Source organism: Myiozetetes cayanensis, unplaced genomic scaffold (assembly GCF_022539395.1).
Source record: "Myiozetetes cayanensis isolate MyiCay16 unplaced genomic scaffold, myiCay2020 scf4, whole genome shotgun sequence".
NCBI lineage: Eukaryota > Metazoa > Chordata > Aves > Passeriformes > Tyrannidae > Myiozetetes > Myiozetetes cayanensis.
This window is the reverse complement of record NW_026087631.1, coordinates 50,239,766-50,266,986: the sequence shown is the minus strand read 5'-3', so window position 1 is coordinate 50,266,986 and position 27,221 is coordinate 50,239,766. Positions and strand designations below refer to the sequence as shown.

Sequence of the window (27,221 nt, the reverse complement as noted above, 5' to 3'; positions counted from 1 at the left end):
GGGGAGGCACCGGTTAGTGGTTGATATTTGGCTATAGAACTTACTGACAGGTTAATATGATCAAGCTTCAAGTCCTTTAAGACTAAGTTATGAAGTGTTCTTTGATGAAGGATATAAAAATCTGGTTATTTAGAAAAGAAAAAAAAATATTTCAGAGGAGTAACTTCTTGGGCAAAACCCCAAAGCCATTTGGATCTGTACAGTTGTATTTACCAGTCTTCATACAGAGAAAGAAACTACCTTGCTACTTAGAATTTTTGTGGCCTTGTAATTCTGGACAGTACTTCATAGTCATGATGAATAGGCAGTGAGTTTGATTAAACTCAAGGTGAAATCAGTGGGAGACTTTTTTTTTTTTTAATTTTTAATTTTATTTTTAATGTCTTTTGTATTAAAGATAAAATGTAACAAACTGTTTCACAATCTACGTGTAGATGCCAACAGAACTTTGACACAAGCACTGAGTTGGACTGTATTTGCTTAACTGAGAACTGATAATACATTTTTACAGGTAAAATACTACAACCACCATTACCTCTCAGTTCATCTCCAGGAAATGAGAGTATTAAAATGTTATCATATATTAAATATATTAAACATACTCTTAGCTTCATTGAATACATAATAATTATTTTTCATCAGGGCTAGGCTTTGCAAATGAAGATTTGAGAGGGGCTCTACCCACGCTTGCTACAAGCGCACTGATGGCTAAAAAGGCCAATGCGAGATAGACAAGTCCGGTTGCAGAAGGCACAGCAGAAAGACTCCCCAGGTGATACAGACAAGACGCGATTCTTTCTGCGTTGTCTTTTCTCCTCGAGAGTGATCCTGCGTGTGTTCTCAAAAGCAGCAGCAGCGTTATAGATGGTGTGTCTCCAGGCCTCCCGATTGGAGGCCAGGGTAGACCAATGGTGGTGATCAATATGGCCAAGGCTGAGGGATTGTTTCAGGGTGTCCTTGTATCTCCTCTTCGGGGCTCCTCTCTTGCGGTAGCCAGTGGCAAGTTCCCCATAGAGCACGATCTTAGGGAGGCAGCAGTCCTGCATCCTGGAGACGTGCCCTGCCCAGCGCAGCTGTGTTCTCAGCAGCATGGCCTCAATGCTCGTGACTGCTGCCTGTTCAAGGACAGACGTGTTGGTCACATAATCCATCCAGTGGATGTTTAGAGTTGTACAGAGGCATATTAATTCACTTGAATGTGGGGATGTTTTAAGGAATTTGAATACATTAATGCTGAGGTCTAGCACTGGAAATTAGAGACTAGAGCAGGTTATATATTGACAATACATCATATCCTGTTTTTAAAAGTTTTAGAATGCTTTATTAGTTTGTTGTACTTCCCTTTCAAGTTCCTTTACATGTATTCTGGTATAGTTGAAAATAGAACTCTGGCTTAACTGTATGTGAATTTATTCATTTGTTTAATACATTATGGTAAATTGAAGTAGTGAACCTTATAATTAATTTAACTTCGATTTGTGCAAAATTAAATACTAGAAATAACTTATGTTGTATTGAACATGTAAAATTCTGGTTAAAAAACACTTTCACAGTATGAAACAAATTTAAGGGAGAAGAAATTGGATGATGAGAAGAGCTAGCAAAACAGTGAGAATTACTTCAAAAAATAGATAGAGAATACTTTTTAAAAGTCTCACAGTCAACTAAAGATGTTTAGGGAAGGAAGTGGATATCAGTGCTTCAATTTGGAGTATTGCTCCCCATCCATCAAACAGATCAATTCTGTATTACTAAATTCACATGTTTATCATTGGACCTTGAATAACTGATGTCTTAGTGAGCTGGCTTGTGAACTGTGCATTTTTTTAAGCCTCCTACAGTACTTTATAGTGCATCATGGTCTTGAAGTGAAGAACATGAAATCAAAGTTACAGAAGACATATTGGAAGACAATAAAGCAGTGCTGATTAAAATGCATAGATTATTTGCATAACATTCAGCTCAGTTTCATTCCCTCGCTTTTGTGAACCACACTCTCCAGTAGTTAAACTAGTGACTTGCTGATAAGCAGTTGGTGAAAAATGTCTGGTAAAAAAACCCACAAGGTAGTACTTGGTGGAGAAAATGTAAGACTTCAAAGAATTTTTAGCTTTCTTTTTGTCTATTGTTGTTCAAGATGTGTCCTCACATCATTAGGAGTAATAGTTAACTAAACTTGGCTTTTGAAAAATGTGTAGAATTTGAAAGAAATCTGATTTTGTGCAAAATGGCTGAATTTGCAAATTAAGGTAATAATCTTTGTTGAAAATACTGTTTTCTTGTTTGAGGAACTTATGTAAAATGCTGAATTATGCTGTGATCATCTTTATAGTCTCAAAGACTGTTTCAGAAAAATTGTATGGCAGTCTCTGTTTACAGTCTGAAGTATAAATCTTCTAGACTATTGTATGAACTCAGAGCAGAACATTTTACTGACTTAAAAAAGCCAAGGGTTTCTGGACTTTCTCAAATACATAATGCTTCAAACAGGTGATCTGATAGAAAGCAGATTGGTAGTCTGAATCATTGAGGAAATTTCGTTCTTGTAAAGAGGTTGCTGACTACAAAACTCTGGTGTGTACCGGATAACTTAAATCTGCCTGTCTGCAAAGGTAAACACAGTACAAAACTGCTCTGGGTGTTCAGCTGTAAAACTGATTAAAAAGACTTGTAGAAAAATCTGATTATGTTTGAATGCTGAAAGGTTTGTTGTTTTGGTTTTTAAAAAGTTGCCTTACTAAAAACTGGGCTGAATAATAAAAATGGTAGGTGAAATTTCAGTAAATAAAAAGTAATGCATGTGCGGAAGGATGATGACAACCTTCAAAAGTGTATGTGCACATTCATAGCACTGTTACCCCTGAGGAAAAAGGTATGAAAGTTATCTTGAGGAGTTTGCTGAAAACAGTTTGCCATTCTGCATTTTGAAAGAAGAAAGAAAGGTTTTGAATTATTAGGCAGATTAAAAAAAAACAAATACAAATTAGAAAACATACCACTTATATCCATGGTATACTTGCTTGTCATCAGTGCGCTTGTAGCAAGCATGGGTAGAGCCCTTCTCAAATCTTCGTTTGCGAAGCCTAGCCATGATGACGACTTGCTTCTTGAATGTTGCAGTCTTAGTTTCTCCCTCTCAAAAACATACCATAGTATCAGAATAGTTACCGTATGGAGAGTTAGCATATTACTTTGTGAACATCCTCAGTGGAAGACCAAAACAAATGAATCAGTTTGCCTTAGTTTGGAAAGCATGTGGTTCATCTAAGATAAGAAAGAGATCTATAAATCCTAAGGGGCAGAAAATATTGAATGTTTTCTTCAATCTTTCTTGTACTAAAAAAACAATAGGGGTCCCTCAGTCAACTTATTTGGCTTTAAAACAGTACGAAAATAAAGGAAAAACAAACTCTCAGTACAACTTACATGCACTGTGGCAGCAATTTGCATGGTTTAGCTGTGTACTCAAAGTGTAGATGTGTTCCAGAGAGAGACAGAGCCATCAGTGGCTATTAATGATTCAGATTAACCATCAGCTCAGGAAGCCTGTAAGCTGTTCAGTAACAGAAGCTGTGAATTATCAGTGTATCCATACCTTATGTCTTAATTTTTTTTCCCCTCAAGTGCTAGTTAAGGAGGAAAGCATGCAGAAAGATGCAGAATCAGTGTGTCCATTCAGAAAGGCTTCTTGATGAAAGGCTGTTTAACATGCAGAAAAGACTAAATTGCATGTTCCTAAGGTTTAGAGTCAAGGAGGGTGATAACTAGAGACATATAATTTTTTTCTTTTGCAGTGTTGGAGATAGGGACATTAAAAAAGGACTAGACTTTGATGCAATGTTACTCAGGCTGTAGAGGTCAAGGAAAGGGACTAAAGGCCTTCAAAGATTGAAAAACTTGATGAGAGTCTAAATTTCAAAAGTCCATGCAAACTGAGTCTGGAAATAGTTTGAAATCTAGTATTTTTTTTTCCAGTAGTACTCTAAGAAAATAATTTCTGTAAGCTTTTATCATATTTACTGACTTTATACTGAAACTTGCATGGCTTTATTTGAAGTTGTTACAGTTATTTTCAGTATTCATGTTTGCAACTATTTATGTGTTTAATCTGATTTCTTATGTAATACTCATGCCATAATTTTTCTTTTTTCAGTATATCTGTATATAAAAATTGTCCTACATATTTTGATGAACACTTGATAAATGTGCTTAACATTTTATCTATTGTATATATTGAGGTTTCTTTAACTGACAGCTTAAAAACCTATCCAATCATTTTCATGTACAAACAGAATCTAGAATGTCTGAAAACACTCAAGCCCACTTGCTTTAGAATTCAAGTTGGGTTAAACAACATTTTCAAATAACTGGTAGAATGTGTCATCTTAAAAATATATTTTTATAAAAATAAAGCTTTCTTTTAGAAGGTGAACTTTTTTTAGTCTGGGGCTTAGTCAGTGTAGCTGAAATGTAAATAAAGGGTTTGTGATATACAGATGGTTAAATAAGGAAAGCCTAATGCACAGTGCACAGTTCAGCCTTAATTCTGTCAATTGCCAATATAAAATACTGTAACTTAGTGTTTTTAATGCCCCTTTATATACACTCTTATGGGTCTGGAGGAAGAAAAAACAGTTGAATAAACCGAGTCATTCCTCTTACTCTTGCCATAACCTAAATCTATGATTTTCCACTTCTGACTACTACTTTATTTTTTAATTTTTCAGCATTCTCCATGGTTGTGGAAGAAACATTCACCACTGCACTTTGCAGTACGATGACCATTATTGTTTCAGTCTTCTTTCTCTATGTCCTAACATCTTGGTTACTTTTTAATTTGTTACTTCCTTTACAGTCTTTGTGTATGTTGTTCTCTTATAATGTGAGATAATCAAAACCCCTGTAGTTTGTATTGTTATTCGCAGTGCCAGATTTTTTAAGGAACCTAGACCATCCAATCTAAGTTGCCTTGTAGGTATTAACGTTCAAGTCCATATTATTATATTCAAGTATTCCTTTGGATAAAACCAGTAAAACTTAAAACCCTTTTTACATCTGAATAGTTTCACGTACTATATGTGAAGGTATATATATAGAATTATATTTTGGAAAATACTGCTGTGTTTGTGTTATTAACTGAGAGGAAAGTGTGATAGTTCAGACTTGGCTCCCTGCCAAATGCCCAAAAGTCACGGCAGCAGCCCCCTTCCCCCCTCCCTTCTTCCCTTAGGGCAAAATAAAAAAAACTATAAAAAAAATTAAAGAACCCAAAGTCAAGTTACTTATATAAAAATATATATATTTACATATATTACAGTTATACACAGTTAAGATACTATGTACACAGTAAAAGGGAATCCAAACACCCCCCCCGAAGGGATAGGGAAAGGGGAAAAAAGGGACAAAAGGGAACCAAAAGGGACACCAAACAGGTATACGTGATCAAACTCAAGAACTATATTAATAACTAACAAAACAGATCTCACCACGTCCCTTAGAAAAGCAGGATTGGCAGACACAGCCAGCACTCTCCGAACCCCCACGTGTCAGGCCAGCGGTCGCTGCAGGCCTCAGCCTTAGATAAGCGAGACCAACGCAAGGACCTACAGTTCCTGAACCTCGCTGGAAGAGAAGAGAGCGAGGTCTCTAATCTCCAACTTATTTATAGTCTGGTTTACGTAAAAATTGTATAGAATACTGGTACGTGGCCACTTCCTTGGTTATAAACTGGTCACCAGGAAGGCCTAGACCAAAACCATCATGCAAAGTTAAATTAAAAAAACTATAAAACTAACTCTGAGAAGTCCCTGACTGGATGGTGAAGCTGAAATGCATGCTTACTGGCTCCTATGTCTAGCAGGCTGTGGTTGGAATGGGTTATTTGACCTCCTGAAATGCGTAGAAGGAAGGTAGCTGAGCCTTTGAGCTGAAATGCTCATTTATTTATGAAGCCATTTCCTTTTTGTGTATTACCTCTGTTGTGTGCAGTGCTCCCTCAACCTATTTTTTTTGTTCTTATAATTAACTGTCCCGCTGTTGTTACATGTTGCATATGTCTCCTCTTCTACAAGTCTGTCTAGGAGAAGGATTACAAAGGGGCTGGAGAGAGATGACGTATCCCTGCCTAAGCTATTATGTGGCCTGGCCTAAGTCTATTTCTGTCAGTCTTGTCCATTCTTGAGAGAGAACCCAGGAAGTATTGAAGACCATAATTTAGTAGCTATGTACTACATGTGTGTCTTGTGATTGCAGGCTTGTTTCTCATATTTTCTTGCAATTAGCTTACTTTACTCTCTCAACAAAAATTTGCCAGCTGTTCTAGAGGAGAATTTTTCCAGTAGAAGGGTCTTGCCTATGTTGATTCCCCCTCATTTGCTCATGGACTAGTTTAGGAACATGCTTTCAGTTTGTTTTCTCTGAAGAATTAATTTGTTTTTCTTCAAAAACACATCGGAACAGTGTAGAAATGTATTCTTTTATCTTCCATTACTCTGAAGCAATAGCTGATGAAAGTCACTGTTTGTGTGATGTGTTGAAGTTAATGGCTTCTGCTATTTGTATCCCTTCTTGTGTGCTTTCCGGCAACCACTTTTGTGAAAGCTGTCATAATTTTCTTTGTTTCAAAGCATCATCTGAAGTAAAGCTTGCAAAACATGAAAGTATTCAAAAACCCCTATTGGGACGGTGGGGAGGAAATCATAGCCAATTTTACCCTGAAGCTTGGATTCCTCTCAAAGAGAATGTAGTGTTTTTTAAGGAAGAATAGCTGGAGCGGTTTTTTGAGAAGGTGATTACTAGAAGAGAAACTGTAGATTTGCCTATGTGATCTGGTTGTGCGATGAATGCTTTCTCCAGAACTCTGAGTCCAAATGAGGAATTCCAGGCCAAAAACTCTGTTTGAGAAAATGTTGGGTAATTGAAAAGCCTTTTCCATTAGGAAAAAACTTCAACTGTATTGGAGCTTCTTAATTTTAAACTGAAATTTTTACTGAATCAAAAGTTGATATGGAAGTTTACAAGAAGTGTCAGTTAGGTGACAGCACATCTTAGTTATTCTTTCCTCGCTCTGTCCATTTCAGTTCTTTCCAGTATATTTGGGAAAACAAATGCTGTCGCTCTGAACATTCCTCACTTCTTTCAGCTGAGCACAATGCTATAGAGTATGGAATGACCCTGTGGTCTGTTGGGGTCAGCTGGCCTGACTGTGTCCCACTCCAGCTTCTTATGAACCCTCAGTCTCCTTTCTGGTGGAGTGGGGTGAGAAGCAGAAAAGTCCTTGGCTCTGTGTCAGCACTGCTCAGCAATAGCTAAAATATCCTTTTATTACTAACGCTGTTTGCAGCACAAATCTAAAACATAGCCCTATACCATCTACTATGAAGAAAATAGTCAAAGAGGATAGCCAAAACCAGCACATCCCTCTTTCATTGTTTTGTGGCTTCAGAGACAGAAAGTTAATGTTGTGTGTGTGTGTGTATCTTATCCAAGCTGCAGAATACAAAGTCCAAACATGAACATTAGCTGTACCTTTGGTCTTTTGATTGTTCTTTAAGTGTCTTGTAGTAGAATCTTCATCTGTTCATGTTTATGCTCATTAGTTTGATGGCTTGATAACAAACTTGATAACAACTGGCTTGATAATAACCATGAAGGCAGGTCAACTGAAGCAACATTAGGGAAATGCTTCTGTCCTTTTTATCTTTCTGGGCCTCCTCTCAGGCTTCTTTTAAGCATGCCTTTATTGCTGCAGCCTTCAAGAAAGATGTTGGTTGCTCTTGTTCGTGCAGCTGCTTGGGAATCTCCTTCCAGATGGTAGTTATTTGTGGAGTATTCTACTTGGTGTCTTCTGGATGTGAATGAGTATATGAACAACTGCCTAAAGTGAAAGGGAATGGACACTTCAGTAGCTGTACCAGGTTGAACTGGTCCGCACTCAAACATGTTTACAAGACTGAGTTCTTTGTTTCCTCTTTCCCTGAGTTTCTAAAGCTTTTCAGGAGCTTTATGACCATGTGCTTGTGGTTGTACATAGATATGCATACTTGTATGGGTATTGCTAAAACAAAGGCTTATTGGGTTTTCTCTGCATTGCTATATGAATACCTTCAGTGTGAATGGTGGAATGGAAGATATACTTGGGATTGCGGTTAATGGAAAGATACTTCCCTTTTTTGTTACTTGTAAATACTTGCTCTAGGGAACAAAGATACAATTGTATTGTGCAATCATAAATCTCTTTAGCTTGCGCCATGTGTGAATAATGTTTTGGCAGGCAAAACTTTATGAGAAAATGTTACTTTGAGGCTTCTTACTCTCCTGGAATACATACCTAACAATGTTATTCACTTTACTCAGTGAATCTGTGTCAATTCAGTGTCAAATTACATCTTTACCAAGGGATGGAAAAGGAAGACTTTTAACTGCATTGGTTTTTATCCAGCTTCTCAAAGAACTTGCTGTTTCAGAGTTCTGTGTAAATGGAAAGCATTAATTTCACCAGTCATCATACACTGGTGTGTATATACATATACAGTTCGACATTTATTTGGAAATTCCTGTTCATCCACTCCTAAGTATTGCTTGTGGAATCATGATACCCACATGCTCCATTGAATTACACATTACAGTGTATCTAGTAAAATTGTTACTCACTTACCACTTGTCCTTGTTATACTTTGCCTGTTAGCATTCTAAGGGTTTTGGAAATAAGGAGTAGATTAAAATATCTAGATCTTATAAAACGTTTTTCAAGAAATAAACAAGTACTTAAAAGGCATCTACATATTTTTATTTGTAAAAAGCATCCCTCTAGATGGGACAAGTGGATATGGAGAGATGGGTCCTGAATATCACTTAAAAGTCTTTCATTTGCAGTTGAATTAACTATAGGGTGAAATGGCTCTCTTAGACCAGATTGAAGCTTTGTGAAACCAAGATTAACACTCAAGGCATTAGAACTTCGGGTTGAAATATTTGGGGACATACAAGGTTATGGGTTTTGGGAGGTATTGTTTATACTAGAGAGATGTCTTCTTGAATTATGTAAATTAAAAATACTCAAAATTAAGACTTTAGTATTGCATGAGCAGGCTTTAATTTTTAATTAAGATGTAAATATATTGTCTGCAGAGGCACAAGTGTGTAAAAATTTTCAGTTTTGGGAGAGAAAGTTATGTTTTCATTAATCTTTAAAACTAACTCTGGGTCATTTACTGACTTCAGGCAATTGTCATCTCAAAATAAAGTTGCCTTGATCTTGGCAATGAAAGGATATTTGAGCTCCTAAGGCACTGGGAAAATATATTTTTAAAATTCATCTCTAACAAAACAAAAGTACTAAAATGTTGATGATTACTTACCACTACTTCAACACATCTCTGGTTTTCCAGTTTTGTTCTGACTGATGAGCATTTTTTTACTTCAGAATTAAATGTTTCAGGCTGGAAGAAAGCCTGGATGAAGTATGCTTGTTATCTGCAGGTAATAAGATACTTAACAAAAAGATGCTGACAAATCAGACTTATTTGGGTTTATTATGCTTCCATAAGTTTATTATGCTTCCAGTTATGAAATGTGGATGTACTTTTCCAAGACAAGGGAGCACTTCCAAAGAGTTTTTTATTGTTGAATAGAAGCTGTGGTGATATGCTGCCAGTTTATCTCCTTTTTAATTTTTGTCTTTGGTCACCCTGAAACTGTTTGCTGTTGGCAGAATAGTTGCAATTAATTGTATTGTTAATTATGGACTGATTTATTTTCAGATCTCAATAGAGAATGACTATCTAGGCCCCAGAAGAATTGAGAGTCTGCAGAAAGAAGATACCGATTGGCAGAAAAAGGCCCACATGGCTGTGCTTTCTATTCAAGACCTTACAGTCAAATACTTCGAAATAACAGCTAAAACACAGAAAGGTAGTTATGTTCTGCCATCCTATCCATCACATAAAAGATTAAATTATTTAATGTATACCATGTTCTGCATTGTACTGTGAATTATTTTTTTCGTGTATGTTCCATGAGGAAAATGCAGTTATTAACCCTGTTTGTTTTTTTTCTGTGTCTAAATGAATCTTTCATCAGTAAACCTTTTTAGAATATCATTAGAGGTGAGGAGAATAGAAATTTAGATATAAAGTTCTACAACCACTTTCTCAGTGAGATTATATTAGCAGCACTGAATACTTGCAAAGGATTTGGGAAGCATAGATTCTGTTTTCTGTACTGGATATGGGAGCCCCTGGTGGTCTAGTGGTTAAGGGCGCGGCGCTGTCACCGCCGAGGCCCGGGTTCGATTCCCGGTCAGGGACACTCCCGGGCAGATGGAGCTCATTAGCCCTGTAAAAAGGCAACCCACCTACGTCCTAAGGACCTCGCTACCACCGTCCAAGCTTGCTTGGCCCCGGCAGATGAACCTTAGGATTAAAGGGTGGGCTCAGTTCCACGCACACTGTGTCTCACCTAAAAAATCCAATGCGCAGGCTGGAAGGTGTAAAGACCTTCCCCGGATCTTCGCTTGTGAAGAGTGGCCATTATTATTATACTGGATATGACCGACATCTATAGTGAGTGCTTGTTATCTTTCAGTTTATTTCTTTTTTCTGTCTCCCCTGCCTTTCAGTAATTTTTTTCATGGCTCTAAATATTAAGCAACAGCTCAGTTTAGTTACTCAGTTGAAAGCTGCTCTTTTATTTAGAAGTCTTCATTGATATAGCCTTGGTGTTTTTGTGCTTAAATAATGGCGTGGTTTTACTAAGTAGTTGGTGCAGTAAAACCAGGTCATGTGACTTGCCATGTGCATCTGTGCTTTCGTCCTTGTACCATTTTAACTTAAATAAGCAGTTTATCAGGGGAAACATACCTGAGGATGAGGTTTAATGTCACCTTTTTTAGCTGACTGCAGGCACCATTGACAAGAGACTGCTGTCTACCCCTGCCTGACTGCAGATCTCTGTTTCTTTCTTTGCCTTGATTACAGTGATTCTCAATCAGATAAGCAAGCTGTAGGAGAAAACCTTTTTTGACTGGTAGGTTTCCTGTCTTCTCCCTTCATGACTGTGTCAAGAGAAGCAGTCACTGCAAAATTACTCTTTTTGATGGCAACTCAATTTAAGGATAGCATGAAACTTCATCTTAATTTGAAAAAGTGACTAAACTGGTTAAAGCATGTTGAAATTAATGTAATTAGAGCAAATTCTGAATGTATTAATCAACTTCGCTCCTTTTCTAGTATGACAAAGGCAGCAAATAAAACACACTATTAGTTGATAATTCACAAATACTTACTGGTTGTTTTGTTTATGTGCTTTTTTTTTTATATAGCAGTCAGGATTGTGGGAATAAACAGTGAAAAGTGAAATACCTCTGGAGATTGTTTACAGACCTTTAGTATACAGGTTGCTTTCCTGTTTTATGTTTTTCTTGGTCTCCTGCTGATCACAGGATGGCCTTACATACCGAAATACTAACAGATGGCAGAAGAAAAACACATGAGAATGTAAAAGTGTTTCTTGTTACCTAACAGCAGTGTGTAATATCTTCTAGCATGTGGGGACTCAATGCTAAACCTTTGATTCTGTGATTTTTGTGGTTTTTGCTTTGCAGAGCTAAGTGTACAGAATCATGTGGTTGTTCTATATCTTAAAAATGGTAAAAATCTCATGTGCATCAACCTAGAAATAGTGAATCTGAATCAGACAAAGGACTGCTGCATTTCGAGTTAAAAGATGTTATTTCAATTTAATTCAGTATTCTTATAGAATTACTTGAGGTTAAGCTGAGATTTTTGTTTTAAATTGTAATTTTTTTCACTCTACAGATCTATTTAAACTTCTAACTCCACCACAAATGTCATTAAGGAAGGTTACAGAAGTGAGGAAAATTCAGTATGCATTTTAAGAGCACGTAGTAGCATTAATGAGTTTTTTATGAAGTCAAGAATTTTGAACCTGTACCTCAAGTGTTTAGGTACTGTACGTTCATAATGGTCCATCTGTGGATAACAAAGATTGGAATTATAATGATAAAATTATCAACAAATAGCTAATTGCATTTTATGTGAATCCTAAGAGTACCTTCATCCTGGATTTTAACCTTAGTACTCTGTGGAATGACTATTCCCTGCTAAGAGAACTGTGTATGCTTTCAGGTAAAAATGTGTGCATTGTCTCTGGAGTAGAGTCAGTAGTGATCTGGAGAGTAGACAAGTAAGTCACCTGCCTCTTTTTCCCTTCTCTAGCTGTGTATGATCGAATGCGAGCAGATCAGAAAAAATTTGGTAAGGCAGCATGGGCAGCAGCAGTGGAACGTATGGAAAAGCTTCAGTATGCGGTTTCTAAGGAGACTTTGCAATTGATGCGTGCTAAAGAAATCTGTTTGGAGCAGAAGAAACATGCACTGAAAGAGGAGGTAATTTTTCATGACAATAAAGAGAAAATAAAAACAGGCAGGGAAAAAAATGTTAGACAAATGATGTTGCAATGTAGATGTGGTGACTTTTTGTGCTATTTACATATGTTTTCTGTTCACTGTTTCCTTGTTAGTCAGCCAGAAATACTGTTTTTACTGTTAACGATTACAGCTTTCCACTGAGATGAGTGAAATGAAGAGAAGGGATAGGACAGAAATGTGCTGCTACATAGTCTTCACAGTTTAGCTCTCTGAGGTATGACCACCTTTTTGGAATAGTTCTGACATTCCAGATGGAAGGTGTTTGAACATTACTAAATATACAAATGACTAGCTGGTTGTGCTGCACTCACTTTCTCTGCTTATCCTGATTATTAAAGTCTTCTAAGGAAAGAGTGCATGCATGAAACTTAACAGAAAAAAATTCACATTTTTTGGGTTTTATGGCACTTCCTCAAAAGCAAAAATGTTACAAATCCTCTTTTTAAACTTTCCTATCAAATGGATATTTGGTGCTAAGAACTTCCTGTCACACTAATGTTAATGTGCATTCTGTTGAATCAGTTGCTTGTTTTAAGAGAACTTTACAAATGTTTCAGCAAAATTTGACTAAAACAGTGCCTATGTTACGAAAAGGTTATCCAGAGAACTCAAAACTTTAGCACTACATAGGCTGGTGGTTTTGTAAGCCTGATAGACTCTGTGCCTATTTTAGGAGCCTCTGCAGAAGAAAGCTTGATCTGCAAGGAAGAGAGAGTACATGCAAGACCTAGAGCACAAAAATAAGTTTACTGCATTTCAATGCTCTTTAGATTTAGAAATCAAGAGGTGTCTGGAAACCTGAATTTGTCAGGTTGTTATCATCCTTAGCCAAGAGCTGATGAGACAATCAAGCAGTACTAATTGGACATAAGATATTGAATATGTTCACGTATTTAGAGTAACCACGCATCATGTTTTCTGTAGTTCATCTAATTTTTCTCCTAGTGTAGACTTTCTGTGAATTTTTGTTGAATGAGGTCTCACTCTGGTAAGTGGGTACTGTTTTGAAATGCAAAAGCATTAGAAGCTGCGTAGGAGACAGAGAAACAAGGAACATGATGGACATGGTGCTTTCGGATGGTGTATTACGAGGCATAGAGAGCTCTAGGTCTAAACATGGTGATAGGGAGATATGAGGACCAGCTTCTGGTCTGAAACATCATCTTTTATTTTGAAAATGTAAAAGTATACAGAGCTGAATGGGAAAAAGTGGCTGGGAATACCATCTTGGGGAAGAAGAGTTGCAGTCTTGTAAAGAAAATATTTGTAGAACTGAAATACCTTCTCTGGCAAACCATTTAGCTGCTATATTCCAGAAGATAAAACCAGGATATTCCTTTAAAAATACTAAAATGCTCAAAAAACTAATATATCTGGATTTGAGCTAAGAAAGAATGACAATTCGAAACCAGGATCAGATCTGACAGGTTATAAGGAACACTGATGATGTATTATGTAGCTAGGTAATCTGTCCAGGAGCCATACAGTAGTAATATCCCATTTCTGTTGCACCTGAAATTTGAATATAGTGGTGTTGTACCCCTAAAACAGACAGCATCTGTAATGTATGCTGTATACAGGACTTAGATACTATTGTCAGCTCCTTTATCAGCCAGACACTAGCACAACTGAATGAAATAGCTGCTGTAACTTGATCAACTGGTACTTTTGAAGATGGTCTGTTCACATCTTTGTCTCTGTTCCGTATTTATAAAAAGACTGTGGATTTAAATTTGGGAACATCTTTTTTTTAAGGAAAAAAATGTGAAAGTTTGAGTCAATTTCACAGTTCACTGACAAACCGTAATTCTTAGGTGTGGTCAAGTTTGAATGACATTGCCTTAGTTTAAAAACCAAACAAACACGTCCCACCTCCCCCACCTCGAAACCCACCAAATTTTTTTGCATTTTTACAGCCTTAAAACCCATGAAAAATGCTGAAATGCCAATACCCTGCCTGAACAATGAACATTATCCCTCTTATATGCAGAACTTGGGGAGTTCAAGAGAATCAGGCTGCTTGAAAAGCATCCTCTAATTCACTCCAAATACACTATCATTGTGTCATTTACTGTTCTACTAACAATTAGTAACTTAATATGGATGCAGAGTAATGAAGTGGCATTGCAAGACATTTTGTGTAACACTAGACTAAGATATACACGTAAAACATGATTGTTGGATTTATGGTATTCACTTAAGAGCTTACTGAGCTTTTCAGACTAAATGATATGCAAAAGGTACATTTAGTAAATACACAATATAGTAGAAGAAACTTTTAAAATAGAAGTTACAAGAATTGATTCACAGGTCTTCTGTCTAGTAGTGTTACAGGGAAATAAGCATAGTCTATGAAACTGTTTGTGTTTAACTGAGCTGTGAAATCCCTGTCAATAGATAATGATGCAGGTGCTAAAAGGCACATGCCTAAAAAAAGGGGGTTGGACAAATTTATTAATTAAATCCAGTAAGTCTATTTTGTTTAAAAGGCAGCACCATGGCTTAAGCTGTGCTGCAAGCCATGCTAAAGGCTGGTGAAACATTTTAAGGAAGTATGTTTGTATGGCCTAACATGTTTCATTTTCTTGGATATTTGCAGTTAGTCTTTTTCTGAAACAGGGTATTGAGTAAAATGGGTCGTTGGTTTAACTCAGTACAGACATCTTTTTAGTTTAGTATAAGTTGTATTTAAACATGTGATAAATAAAACTGTTGGAACCCATTTGTGGCTATTCATTGCAGGTATAGTTTTACACCTTGGAGGAACCACCATAATGTAAAAACATACTAGCAAATATATTTAAAATGTTCGCTGTGTCCTGTATTTTTACTAGGTAGACATCTCTTCATAATGATTGAATGTTTGCAATATGAAACAGGACATCCATTATCTGAGGAAAAACTATCAGATACTCATTTTTTGAGCAGGTAGAGAACTTGGATGTGGCCCTAATTCTTCTGCATGTAGGTTGTAGAGCTGCATGAATTCCCTCCAAAGTGAGACAGCACTTAAGATCCTCTTACATGTTGGTATTTCTTAAATATGGTCTGAATAGCTAACTGTATTGAGTAATTAAATCTTGTTTGACTGTATGAAAGAGAATGATTGCAATTCACTTTGTTTGTGTCACTTTACTGTGTCAAACATATAACACAAATAAGTACTAAAACGTAAATATTTGATCTGTGTATTTATTCTCCTTTGAAGGACTCCAGAAACAATGACACTCCTCAGTTTAAGTTGTCTTTACAGGAGGATCGGTACATATATTTATTCCCATTACCACAACCTTTCACATTTTTTCCTCGGTTCAGCTTTAATGACAGTTTTTACTGTACCTTTCTAGATGCCAATAGCAAGATAACTTTTAGACTTTTTGGATTGATGGTAATAAAATTTTAATTTCATTATGTATTTTCGAAGACTCAGGTAATAGAGTAAAACAGTGTGAGGGATCTTTCACACAATGCAGTGTATGACTTGTCACTTTGACAGTCACAAAGTGTAATACAGTGCCATGGATTTTTTTTCATTGCCATATCAAAAGAAATGTCAGATAATTAAGATGTCTTGAAGTGTGTGGTTCTAACATTTTAACATGTTACATTTAGTGTACCAAACAGTATTTAGCTGTAATGGTAAATTCTGTGGCTTTGTTCACCTTATTATCCTGGAGTTGTATGTTTTTTGTTTGGTTGGTTGTTTTTTTCTGTTTTCATTTAGATGCAGAGCCTGAAAGGTGGTACAGAAGCCTTAGCCCATTTGGACCAATTGGAAGCTGATTATTATGATCTACAGCTTCAGTTATATGAAGTGCAGTTTGAGATCTTGAAATGTGAAGAGCTGCTGCTGACAGCACAACTCGAAAGCATCAGAAGACTGATGTCAGGTGCTTTATTTCTTTTCATTAATACATAATCCGTGAAAGATAATTTTCTTCCTAAGAGTCTACTTAAGCCTGTGAATGAAATGAGAACAAATTCGTTGCCATGTGAAGAGCTGCATCTTCTAACATAGGTACTGTTAAATTAAAATTTACACCTGCTCATAAGGCATTGTGCATACACATACAGAAGTTTTGGTATGGTTGCCATTGCCTGTGTTTGAAACTAAGCATATAGGATACTGTATTAAGTTTTGAAAACCTAAATTCGGGGAAGAGGAATTAACTTAATTAGTGGACTTGTCTAACTAAAAATGTGCATTGGTATTACTAATTTCTTGGAAATGATTGGTTTTCCAAAGGTATTTCTGCAAATGGGAGTCCCTCTGCTAAATAACCTTGTATTGCTATCTCAGAGCAGTAATGCAAACCTTATGGTTGCTGAACCAAGTATATCTCATGTACTTTAAAACTATGGAAATGGTACAGGTAAATCTCACAGCATTTTTTAATCCAGTTCTAGCCTTTAGACACTTCTTTGTTTGATGTTTGTAAGAGATTTGAAGCTGGATTTTACTGTGAGTTGCCTCTGGAAAAGGAGAAAACACAGGTATCATGGATTTTTCTCAGTGTTACATGTATCTTGTCCTTTAAGGCTTGTGATGGAAACAACTTTTAACTGCAAGTATGTAAAATGAGGATTGGAAACTCTGTAAATGACTTACAGATATGTGGCAGCTTTGACTGGGTGGTTCTGTGAAGAGCTAGTTGGTGCTTTTGAGATAAATAGATTTGTATGTGGGAAATCAGGCATGTACTGAAGACGTGATATGCTCTGTGTACTTACAGACTGAAAAAAATCCCCTGAATTGGAGACTGAGAAGGAAAGTGTATCAAAATCCTTTGTCTTTGATGTAGTGATAGTAAAACCTATAGGCCCTCAGAGATTAAACCTTAGACCTTCATAGGTCATTCTGACTTGTCAGTAATGTTTTCTCCAGAAATCTCAAAAAAGCCCCTAGCTCACAACCTGGTCCAAAATAAAACAAAATCCTTAATCAGCTGAACAACCACCTTGCTCCTTCCGTCATGTCAGCAAAATAGTTCATTGTTCTGGTTTCCTTTGCTGTTTTGAATTTTAGAAATATTGTTTAATAAGTCCAAAACTATCCCATAGGACCGACAGTGAAAAGTACAGTTCTTAAATAAGTGGGGTTTGTTCAAAGGATGAAATTTCCTCTTCAGACTTTACCTACGTGAACAGAACAATTAATGTGAAGAATAATGTTATGCTGAATATGCTGGCTACATATGTTTGAGACTGTTCAACACCAAATCTGAATTAAAACATCTAAAACATGCAGTGGTCTTTTAATACGTGTTGTTTCCTATGATGTCAAAAGAAGAGCATGGTCTGTTTCGCCTTCTGTTACACTTTATTTTTAAAGTGTACTGACAGTAAAGTAATATGGTTTTGATTTTGCACATCTGTATGATTTGAAATTCGTGTGTATAAGCCATGTAGAGGCTGTTGCTTTCCTTTTGTCTTTGACTGTATTGTCACTGCAGAGATAGTTCAGAGATCTCTCAAAAGAATGTTTTAAGAGTGTGATTTCAATTGACTGCTAGTTGGTTCAAAGCTAGAAGAAAAACACCTTTGCAAATTCAGCACATTGGATCTGATAAGTATCAAGGGATAATAGATTGTCATATTATGAACAACAGTAGTGATTTTTACTGTCATTAATCAAATACCTTCATTGAAATTCACAAGGTGGGACTTTACTAGGTTAGAAGTTATATCTTATCCATGCGAACTATTAGTACATTCTTGTTAAAATGGTTTCATGGTGGATAAACGTGTATTTCCATCTTTAACTCTGCATGAAAGTGTCCTCAACCAAAATTTTCATGTAAATTCTCCTATTTTATAAGTGCATGATAAAATATAATCATTAGTCATGAATCTTGTTTTTACTTGGTGATACTTTAAAGGGAGTTTTAGTGACTTGGCACTTTTACATATTGATGAAAACTTTATGGTAGTTTTATTTCTTAGACTGAGCACAAAAGTAAAGAATCTATTGGTATGTTTTTACTAGTTTGTATTTTAAGATTATTATATTACTATACTTTCTTCTCTGTCCCTGCTGTGACTTCTACTGAGCTGAAAGTAGCATGACTAATAATTTTGGTTGCAGCAGAGACTGTTCACACAAATAACATGAAATGACAACAGCTTTTAAAATGGACAGTGTAACACTGCCCATCCCCAAACAATATAGTAGCTGAAGTAGGAGACATTACAGTCTTGCTGAAAGTAGTTGATGAAGTTGAAATAAAAAAGTTTGGTGGTGCTGTGAAATACACTTGACAGTCATGCCAACTGCATCTACCTGTTTCAGACAGCACTGTCATGCATATCCCTCTTGCTGTATTACAAATATATCCTACTTCATATGCCAGTGAAGTAAAGAACAGGAGGTCTTTGCTGCTTCTTCATCCCAACATTCTGCAAGGATTTATAATCATCACTCTTTCTTTCTTGGCAAGAGATGAGAAGACAGCATTCAAAGATGAGCTGAGTGTTATTCTGAATGCTTCACTCAGGAGGCTAAAAATCATGAGTGTTGATAAAACTATTAGTAATTACCTCCTTGCCAGGCCTGCAATGCTTTGAAGGATTGCCTTGAAGTTTCTTCCCTTCTTCCCAGAAGCAGTGATGGGGACATCAAAAACCTAAGAGAGAATTTTTAGTGTCTTGTTGTCTGATTCCCCTTACACGAAATTAACAGTTGGTTATAAACAGAGGAATCTCACGCCAGAGAATTCAGAAAGAGTCTGTCTATCCTGAACTTTGTGGTGAAGACAGAGGAAATAAGTGCGCATCATGGGTCCCTTGTGTTAGTCAGGAGACCCAACGTTATGCATGGGCATTTTGTTTTAGGCTACAGATGACAAGTGTACACTTAGAGCTGTATTTGTGTTTTAATGCTTTGAGCTTGCCTGAATAGCAGGTTGACCTGCATTGGTATTAATTTCTGTTCCTCATACAAACTTTGAAGCCCTACAGTGCTTTGCTGTTTAGTGCTTCTCCTCTTGATTTTTGATCGTCCTTTGAAGGAGCTGTAGCCTTCTTTTGCAACTCAGTGAGAGAGTGGTCATTGAGCAGAATGAAAGATTAATCAAATACCAACTGTTGATTTTATTTTTTTTTTCATTGCTGACATCTTTAAAACAGAGAAAAGAGATGAAGTGGTGTATTATGACACTTATGAAAGTATGGAAGCCATGCTTGAAAAAGAGGATATGGCAACATCTATACACTTGCAAAAAGAGGAGCTACAAAAGTTACAACAAAAAATCCGCCAGCTGGAAGCAAGGCGTGGACGTATTTCAGCCAAGAAAGCCTACCTCAGAAATAAGAAGGTATTATTTAATTACCTTTTTTAAAACATAGCAAATTTAATAAAAACTTCAAAAGATTTCATTTCAGATGCAACTTCCAAGTCTTCCAGAATTTTTGTGGATTATATTTATTTACTCCTTACTGAAAGTTGTTTTACAGAATACCAAATACAATAGCATGTATTATTAAATTGATGCATTTAAGATTCAGTTTACCTTCTTCTAGCTTTAAAGGAACCTTTGAATACTTTGGAGTCAACAAATAAACTTGTTTCTATTAACTAATTAGAATACTTTCATATGGGAAGTACATGCTATAATGCATGTTTTTACAGAGAGTAGTTTTATATCCATTTGCAGAAGAGAATTCTTGTGGGTGTTTTCTCACTAGCGTCTTCTATTTTCATTCATGTGCCTCAACCTTTTAAACTTAGGTCGTGTGTCTTTGATACTCTGTATTCAGCAGATATATATGAAATACAGTCTATATTCTTGTAAATCTAGCTATGCTATTTAGATGACAGTTTTGAGAAAACATTGTGATACTTATTAGCAAATAGGCTCCACCCCATGCTTGTAATATAAGGCTAATGTCGGGTGAGGCCTCATTCTGGATTGGGATCGGTGGTTGGTTTTGGTTTTGTGTTCCCAGTCATGTCCCTTTATGTGGAAAACGACCCCTTTAGATAAAGAGTTCTAGCGGATTGAGGGTGAAGTGCTCAGGTCTTGCCTCCCCTTCATAACTAAAATATCTATTTCTGTACCTAAATCTGAAGCATAAAAGAGCAATGAAACAGTAGTTGATACATTTTATATTTTGGATCTTTCGTATTTCTACAGTCACTGTCCTGTCTGTGATTAACTAAATATGGAGAAGGCTGCAAATAAAGTATTAAAAGAAGGGTCTCTTGTTAGCCAGTTATGGGAAGTAGTTTGTTCAGAGTCATTATGTTTGTTTTACTTGAGTTGGTAAAAAGAAAAAGTATCAAGAAGCTGGACTTTTTAGTATTTTAAAGAGTAGAACCTATCTTTTGTATTATACTAATTTGCATAGGTTATATTATACTGTGATACTTTCTCTTGAATATGAAAAGACATTGCTGACATCTTACAAAGCAGACAAATCTGTTTAAAAATGATGGCCTGGTCACTCTTCCTTACCTAACTTACTGGAGTTAACAGGTCAAGAGGCAAACCTGAAGCAGGAGTAAAGATTTCTTAGCATGCCTATTTATGTGTATCATGAAGTAGTCACTTTCAGTGGCTCATTTGCGTCAAGGTTATGCTATGATAAAATGCCCTGCTTAAGCTGAAGGAGTTAGTTTTTGGCTGTAGCAGTAGTTGTAGCGTGTCTGCTTCTGCACTGTGACAAGAGGCAAAGTTGTATATACTAGTGTTGCTTGTCTGTGCCAGAGTGCAGGAGTGATATGGTTATGTCTGCCCAACGTTGTGCTGGAAGAATGGGGTTATACAGCTTTCAGTACCTGAGGAAATGCCTCCATGTGGAACTTGATGGCTGGACATCACAGCTCTCTCAGAACTACCTCCAGCTCTCTTACTGATCTAATTGCCCAGCATAGCAGTATCTGCGTGTAGTGCTGCAGTGACATACTTAGCTTTCAGCTTCTGAAGAAATGACACATTAGAATAACATGTATAAACTTGTAGGGGAAAAGCAAAGATCTTTATTTGAGCAAAAAGAAAAGGCAGAATCTCTTGTTGTGTGCTGTTGTGTGACACTGGTTGGGCACAAAAGAACATAGCCGTTTGGTAGCTGCTTTTCTTACTGCTGAATAACGCAGAGCCCTACTACGCTTACTGGCAGTTATTGGAAAATCAAGACTCATGGCTTTGACTCATCATAAAAAAGCTTTGTATTTTCAGAGACCATTCTAGGGATACTGCAAAACATTGTTGTTGAACACTGTTTGAGATGCCTGTTGTGAGTAGTTGGGAGGCAAAAAGGATTCTCACTCCGAAGTGTTTGCAGTTTAAGCATGCAAAACTAAGATACAGATGGGATAGAAAAGCAGATTCTGGGTGGTGAGAATGAGGGCAGTGATGACTGAATGCCATGTGAACAAAAGTGACTTTTTGATCAATACAGAAAATACTGTGTGGTAAATCTCTGTCTGTCTCAATTCAGAAACATTTGTTGTTGAACTGAGATGAGTCTTCTTAATGCGTTTCAGGTGGTGTTCCTGACCATGCTTGTTTCAGCAAATTATCTTGAAACAGACTTGTAAACAGGTGTTCTGTTTTGAATTGAGTTGGTGAGATTTTGGTTTTGTTTTTTTTCCTCTCCTTTTTCTCCTTTTTTTTTTTTTTTTTTTAGCCTTGTTAGTTCTGTAGTTGAAAACAAAAAGAAAGTTGTGCATTAAGTGGTGTATATCACAGTCTTGTGATATATTTAGAAATTACAGTCCTTGCTCAATATTAGATTTTTGGCAACTGAAGATGCCTTCAGGAGAATGTCTTCTTTCTAGCAGCAGATATCAGGACAAAGGAAACAATAGGAAATTATCATCAGTTTTATTTTTTCAGGGGAGGTCATTTCATCATCCAGGTATTTGAAAATCTTTTCTACTGAGGAGAACATACAGTGAAAGGAAATAATTTACTCTGTGTAGAGTAAAATTATATGTAATTTAAATATAAACTTGCATGACTATAGTCTCTATTCATTTTGTTTTTGCAGGTGAGGCATTTATTTTTCAGTGATGTCAAATAATTGTACTAAACCTTTATTTAGAAGCTTTGCTAACAGTTGTTTATCAAAAACATTTTTCATTTGTGACTCTGAATAACTGAACCAGCATTTTTAAAATTCATGGTTTTACAGAGGTTGATGGTTTTTTCACTGTACTACCATGAGTATAAGCTCTTTATTCTCATATTTTTTAATACAATGTGCATAAGTATTTGCATTTGTTAAGCAATCATTTCCTGATGTTCCTTTGTGTTGATGACAGTAAGTTATTAAAAAATAAATTTTTTATAGTAGCACCACTTTTATTTACTGAAAGCTAGCTTTAGATTTTTCATGCAGGATATTGCTATTGTTATGCCAGTCTACCCCCTGCTGGCTGCACATTAGTATTAATTAAATTATCATATGAAAAAAAGCTGCTGATTTATTAGGGAGCTAGATTTATAGCAAACAGGTGAGGTGAAAAAAATGGTGTAGAAGATATCTAGAAAAATATCTGTGGAAAAATAGAGTTGTGATGGAATGGAACTATTTTGCACCCAGGAAGAGTGTTCCTTATCACAGGTAGACTGGGAGAAGCAACTGGTTGGTGCAGTTGTTTGAGATGTGTTCATAACATGTGCTTTGATCTAGGAAGCTTCCTCACATGCTGTTGTATTCATTTAATAGGACACCTTTATTACTTGGCAAGCCCAAAGTTTAAAGCATAGCCCATGCCAAAATAGGTGTTATGTAGATGTAGTGACAGCTGGCATAGAATTACTTGGTCTGCTATTATTATTAGTACAACAACAGCAACGAGCATAACTACTCAGAATAGAGCTTATCACAGAATCACAGAATATGCTGAGTTGGAAGGATCATCCAGTCCAACCCTTAGCCATGCACAGGACCATCCCCAGGAGCCACATCATGGCCTAAGAGTATGGTCCAAATGCTTCTTGAATTCTGTCAGGCTTAGTGCTGTGACCACTTTCCCTGGGAAGCGTGTTCCAGTGCCCAACCACCCTCTGGGTGAAGAATCTTTTTATCCAACCTAAACCTCCCCTGACACAACTTCAGGTCATTCCTTTGGGTCCTGTTCCTGGTCACAGCAGAAAAGAGATCAGTGTCTGTCACTCCTCTTCCCCTCATGAAGTTGTAACTGCAGTGAGGTCTCCCCTCAGTTTCTTCTTCTCCAGGCTGAACAGACCAGTGAAGGGACCTCAGCTGCTCCTCATCTGACTTTCCCTTGGGCCCTTCACCATCTTTGTTGCCCTCCTTTGGGTGCTGTCTAATAGCTTAAAATAGTAAAATATGGTTTCAGCACATGAAAAGCTCGCCTTTTAATTGGGATGGTTTTTAATCTGAAAGCAAGGTTCACTGAAACTAGTTAAATACAACACTAATGCAGATCTCTTTTACTTATACTACATGTTACTAGTCTTAAACATTGTAGTTCATCCGGTGATAAGGGTTGAAATGATTCCTCAGCTCTCCCTTTTTTTCTCTTTAATAAAGAGAAATTGAAGTATAGTTTGATACTGTGAAATCAGTCAGGTGATTAAAAGAGAAATGAGCATTATTTTTTGTTGCTTTCTCAGTTCCATACAGTTTATCAATGTATTTCTTAAGGTGTACTCTCACTGGACATTTCTTGGGGAGGTGGTAGAGTCACCATCCGTTGAGGTGTTCAAGAGGCATCTGGATCTGGCACTGGGTGATGGTTTAGTGGTGTAGGGGTTACAGTGACAGTGCTGGGTAGATGGTTGGACTGGATGATCCTGTACATCTCTTCCAACCTTGATGATTCCATGATAATGCTCCTGCTTCCCAGTGCTGAGAAGGAAGGACTATTTCACATGTGCAGCAGGCTGTATTCCTGCTCATACACCCAGTTATGATGGTTTTGGGTTTTTTCTGCCAGAGTTTATTGGTTTATGTTCAACTTGTCAACTGCCATAATAATCCAGATAATTTTCTTAATACTGCCATCTGGGAGCTTTTTATTTCATCCTTTGTTTGCAGTCACTTAATCTTGTCTACAAGTAGAACCCTGCATTTGTCCCTATGAAATGGCAACCTTTCTTTTTTTTTCTGAGGCCATTTCTGCAATTAGCTGAGATGATTCAGATTGCTAATCCTGTCCTGCAACATGTTTCCAGCCCCTCTTAGTATTTTTATTATTTCATGTCATAGAGATCTAATTTCATCAAAGTACGTTGTTTATTAATACAAAGTCAGCACCAAATACATTTTGGTCAGGTTTATCCTCTTTACATATTTAAAACATCTCTTATTATTGTACACAATCAAAAAGCTTTAAATACTGATGCTGAAAACACCACATAAATTGTACCCCTCAAGTATTTGAGACATATCAGAAAACACAAACTTAACTTATATTTTCTCATTATTTTATAATATATAAAACCTAAATAGAGAATAAAGTATAAATATAAATCAGTAGTAGCATTACAAAAAGTCATTCTGATTCTCTTGGTATGATGAAGCTATTGCTGTGTCTCTGAAATGCAGAGATGAGGTATTTTGTACTTTTGCAGCTACAAATTGAATGGATTAAGTTTTCCAGCAGTAACTCTTTTCACCGGGAAAAAAACCAAACCTAAACAAAAAGAAACAAACCTAAAACCCACCAGTGTTTAACTATAGATATATATATGGACATGTTAAGAGTGAGTTCAGAGTAGATCCATGAATATTACAGGAAGGTTGGAGCACCTCTCCTTTGAGGACAGGCTGAGGCAGTTGGTGATGTTCAGCCTGGAGAAGGCTGTGGGGACCAGCACCTCAGTGCAACCTTCCAGTACTTAAAGGGAGCTTATGAAAAAGAGTGACTTTTTACTTGGGCAGATAGCTTACGTGGACAAGGGGGGATAGTTTTAAACTGGAGGAATAGTTTTAAACTAGAAGAGATTTAGATAGCTGTTAGAAAAAAAATTCTTTACTGTAGGGTGATGAGACACTGGAACAGGTTGCCCAGAGAAGTTGTGGATGCCCCATCCCTGGAAGTGTTCAAGGCCAGATTGGATGGGATCTTGAGCAACCTGATACAGTGAAAGGTTCCCTGACTGTGGCAGGGAGGTTGTAACTAGGTGAGATTTAAGATCCCCTTCCATCCAAGCTGTTCTGTGGTATACCTCTGATGAAGGTGGGACGGTATTTCCACAGAAAACTTTGCTTTTGTTGATTACCTGTTTTCAGGAGCAGCATTGACAGTCTTCCTGTTCAGAATAATTTAAGACCACATGCTATTCCTTTTCCATACAGGAACACTGACTACCTTTTTATGTGATCATAGCATGCCCATGGTCAGCTTGTAGGAGAACATAGCTTTTTCTTCATTTTTAAGTGTCCAAAACAGTGAAGGTTTATTTCTTCAGTCCCTATTTTTGTGCTTTTTGCTGCAACTGTAGTGCCTTGATTGGTGGCTGGTAAATTTGTCAGCTCCTTTCATGCAATGCTTGCAGTGGCAAAGCTCTTTTCTGGATCTACCCAGTAGGTCACACTGACTGATGGCTGGGAAGCCAATCTCTTTCATATTCTAGCTGGAGTCACACTCCAGACTTCTCCCTACACTGCACCTTCTCAGACAACTGAGATTTGTTTATTAGTGTACATCTGACTTTGTTCTAATTCTGTGTGGTGCTTATACTAGGTCTAATATCATTGTTCCTGTCTGATTTCCTGGCCCTCAGTGTTGTCCTATAAAGTTGTCTATCTACCTGCTGTTTGACTGTCATCCTGTTCCTTGCTGGCTGTTAAAATATGGCCTGGTTTTTTATTTTGTTTTGTTTTGTTTTTTCTTTTTAATCTGTTCTTATTTACAGACAATTTACATTTAAACAGATGTTAGAGATGTGAACTCAGGTTATTAAGTGGATGTGATGAAATTTGGACAGCTTTATTCATGTTTGTGCTTGCCGATTGTACATGCAAAAGATGAACTGACACCTGTAAATGGGAAGCTCTCTATTTGCGTAAATATTAATATGTGGTGTAGTCAAGAGTTAGCTATTATCCATGTGTGAAAATACATGGAGTTAAACAAGGACTTTGTGAAGTATCAACAAACTGGTGTTTGCCACTTTTGTACTAGTATTGTAGAACAGACTTTTCAACCATCTGTCAATTGTATATATTCTTTCAACAGTGGTAGTAGGTTTGGGTTTGTCTTGGTTTTGTTTCACTTAGGGTTTAATGTAAGTTAACTTGTCTGAGATAGGCTTTGTAGCTTTTATTTTTCTAGGTGCTATTTGCTAAATGTGACATTATACTCTGTATATCTATATGTGAAATACATATTTTATAGGTAATATTTTGTCATCCCTACAGGAGATCTGTATTGCGAAGCATAATGAAAAGATCCAGCAGCGTCACCAGAGTGAGGAGGAGTACAAAATCCACCATACTGTTCAGCTAGTAAGTTTGAATTTTCTGCTGTTGAGTTTAGCCTGTCATTAATAGCATTGGGGAGCCCCTGGTGGTCTAGTGGTTAAGGGTGCGGCGCTGTCACCGCCGAGACCCGGGTTTGATTCCTGGTCAGGGACACTCTCCGGGCAGATGGAGCTCGTTAACCCTGTGAAAAGGTAATCCATCTACGTCCTGAGGACCTCACTGCCACCGTCCAAGCTCGCTTGGCCCCGGCAGATGAACCTTAGGATTAAAGGGTGGGCTCAGTTCCGCGCACACTGTGTCTCACCTAAAAAATCCAATGCGCAGGCTGGAAGGTGTAAAGACCTTCCCCGGATCTTCGCTCGCGAAGACTGGC

At 37.0% G+C, this 27,221-nt stretch overlaps 1 protein-coding gene across 1 annotated transcript in view; it reads left to right on the top strand.

Moving 5' to 3' along the window:
* Window positions 1-27,221, top strand: part of JMY (junction mediating and regulatory protein, p53 cofactor) — a 65,623-nt gene that overhangs the window by 23,525 nt on the left and 14,877 nt on the right. The window contains exons 3-7 of the mRNA XM_050329484.1: window positions 9,762-9,912; window positions 12,237-12,406; window positions 16,173-16,338; window positions 19,574-19,761; window positions 26,786-26,872. Of these exons, the coding sequence (XP_050185441.1) occupies window positions 9,762-9,912; window positions 12,237-12,406; window positions 16,173-16,338; window positions 19,574-19,761; window positions 26,786-26,872 (762 nt within the window). The remainder of the gene's footprint in view (window positions 1-9,761; window positions 9,913-12,236; window positions 12,407-16,172; window positions 16,339-19,573; window positions 19,762-26,785; window positions 26,873-27,221) is intronic.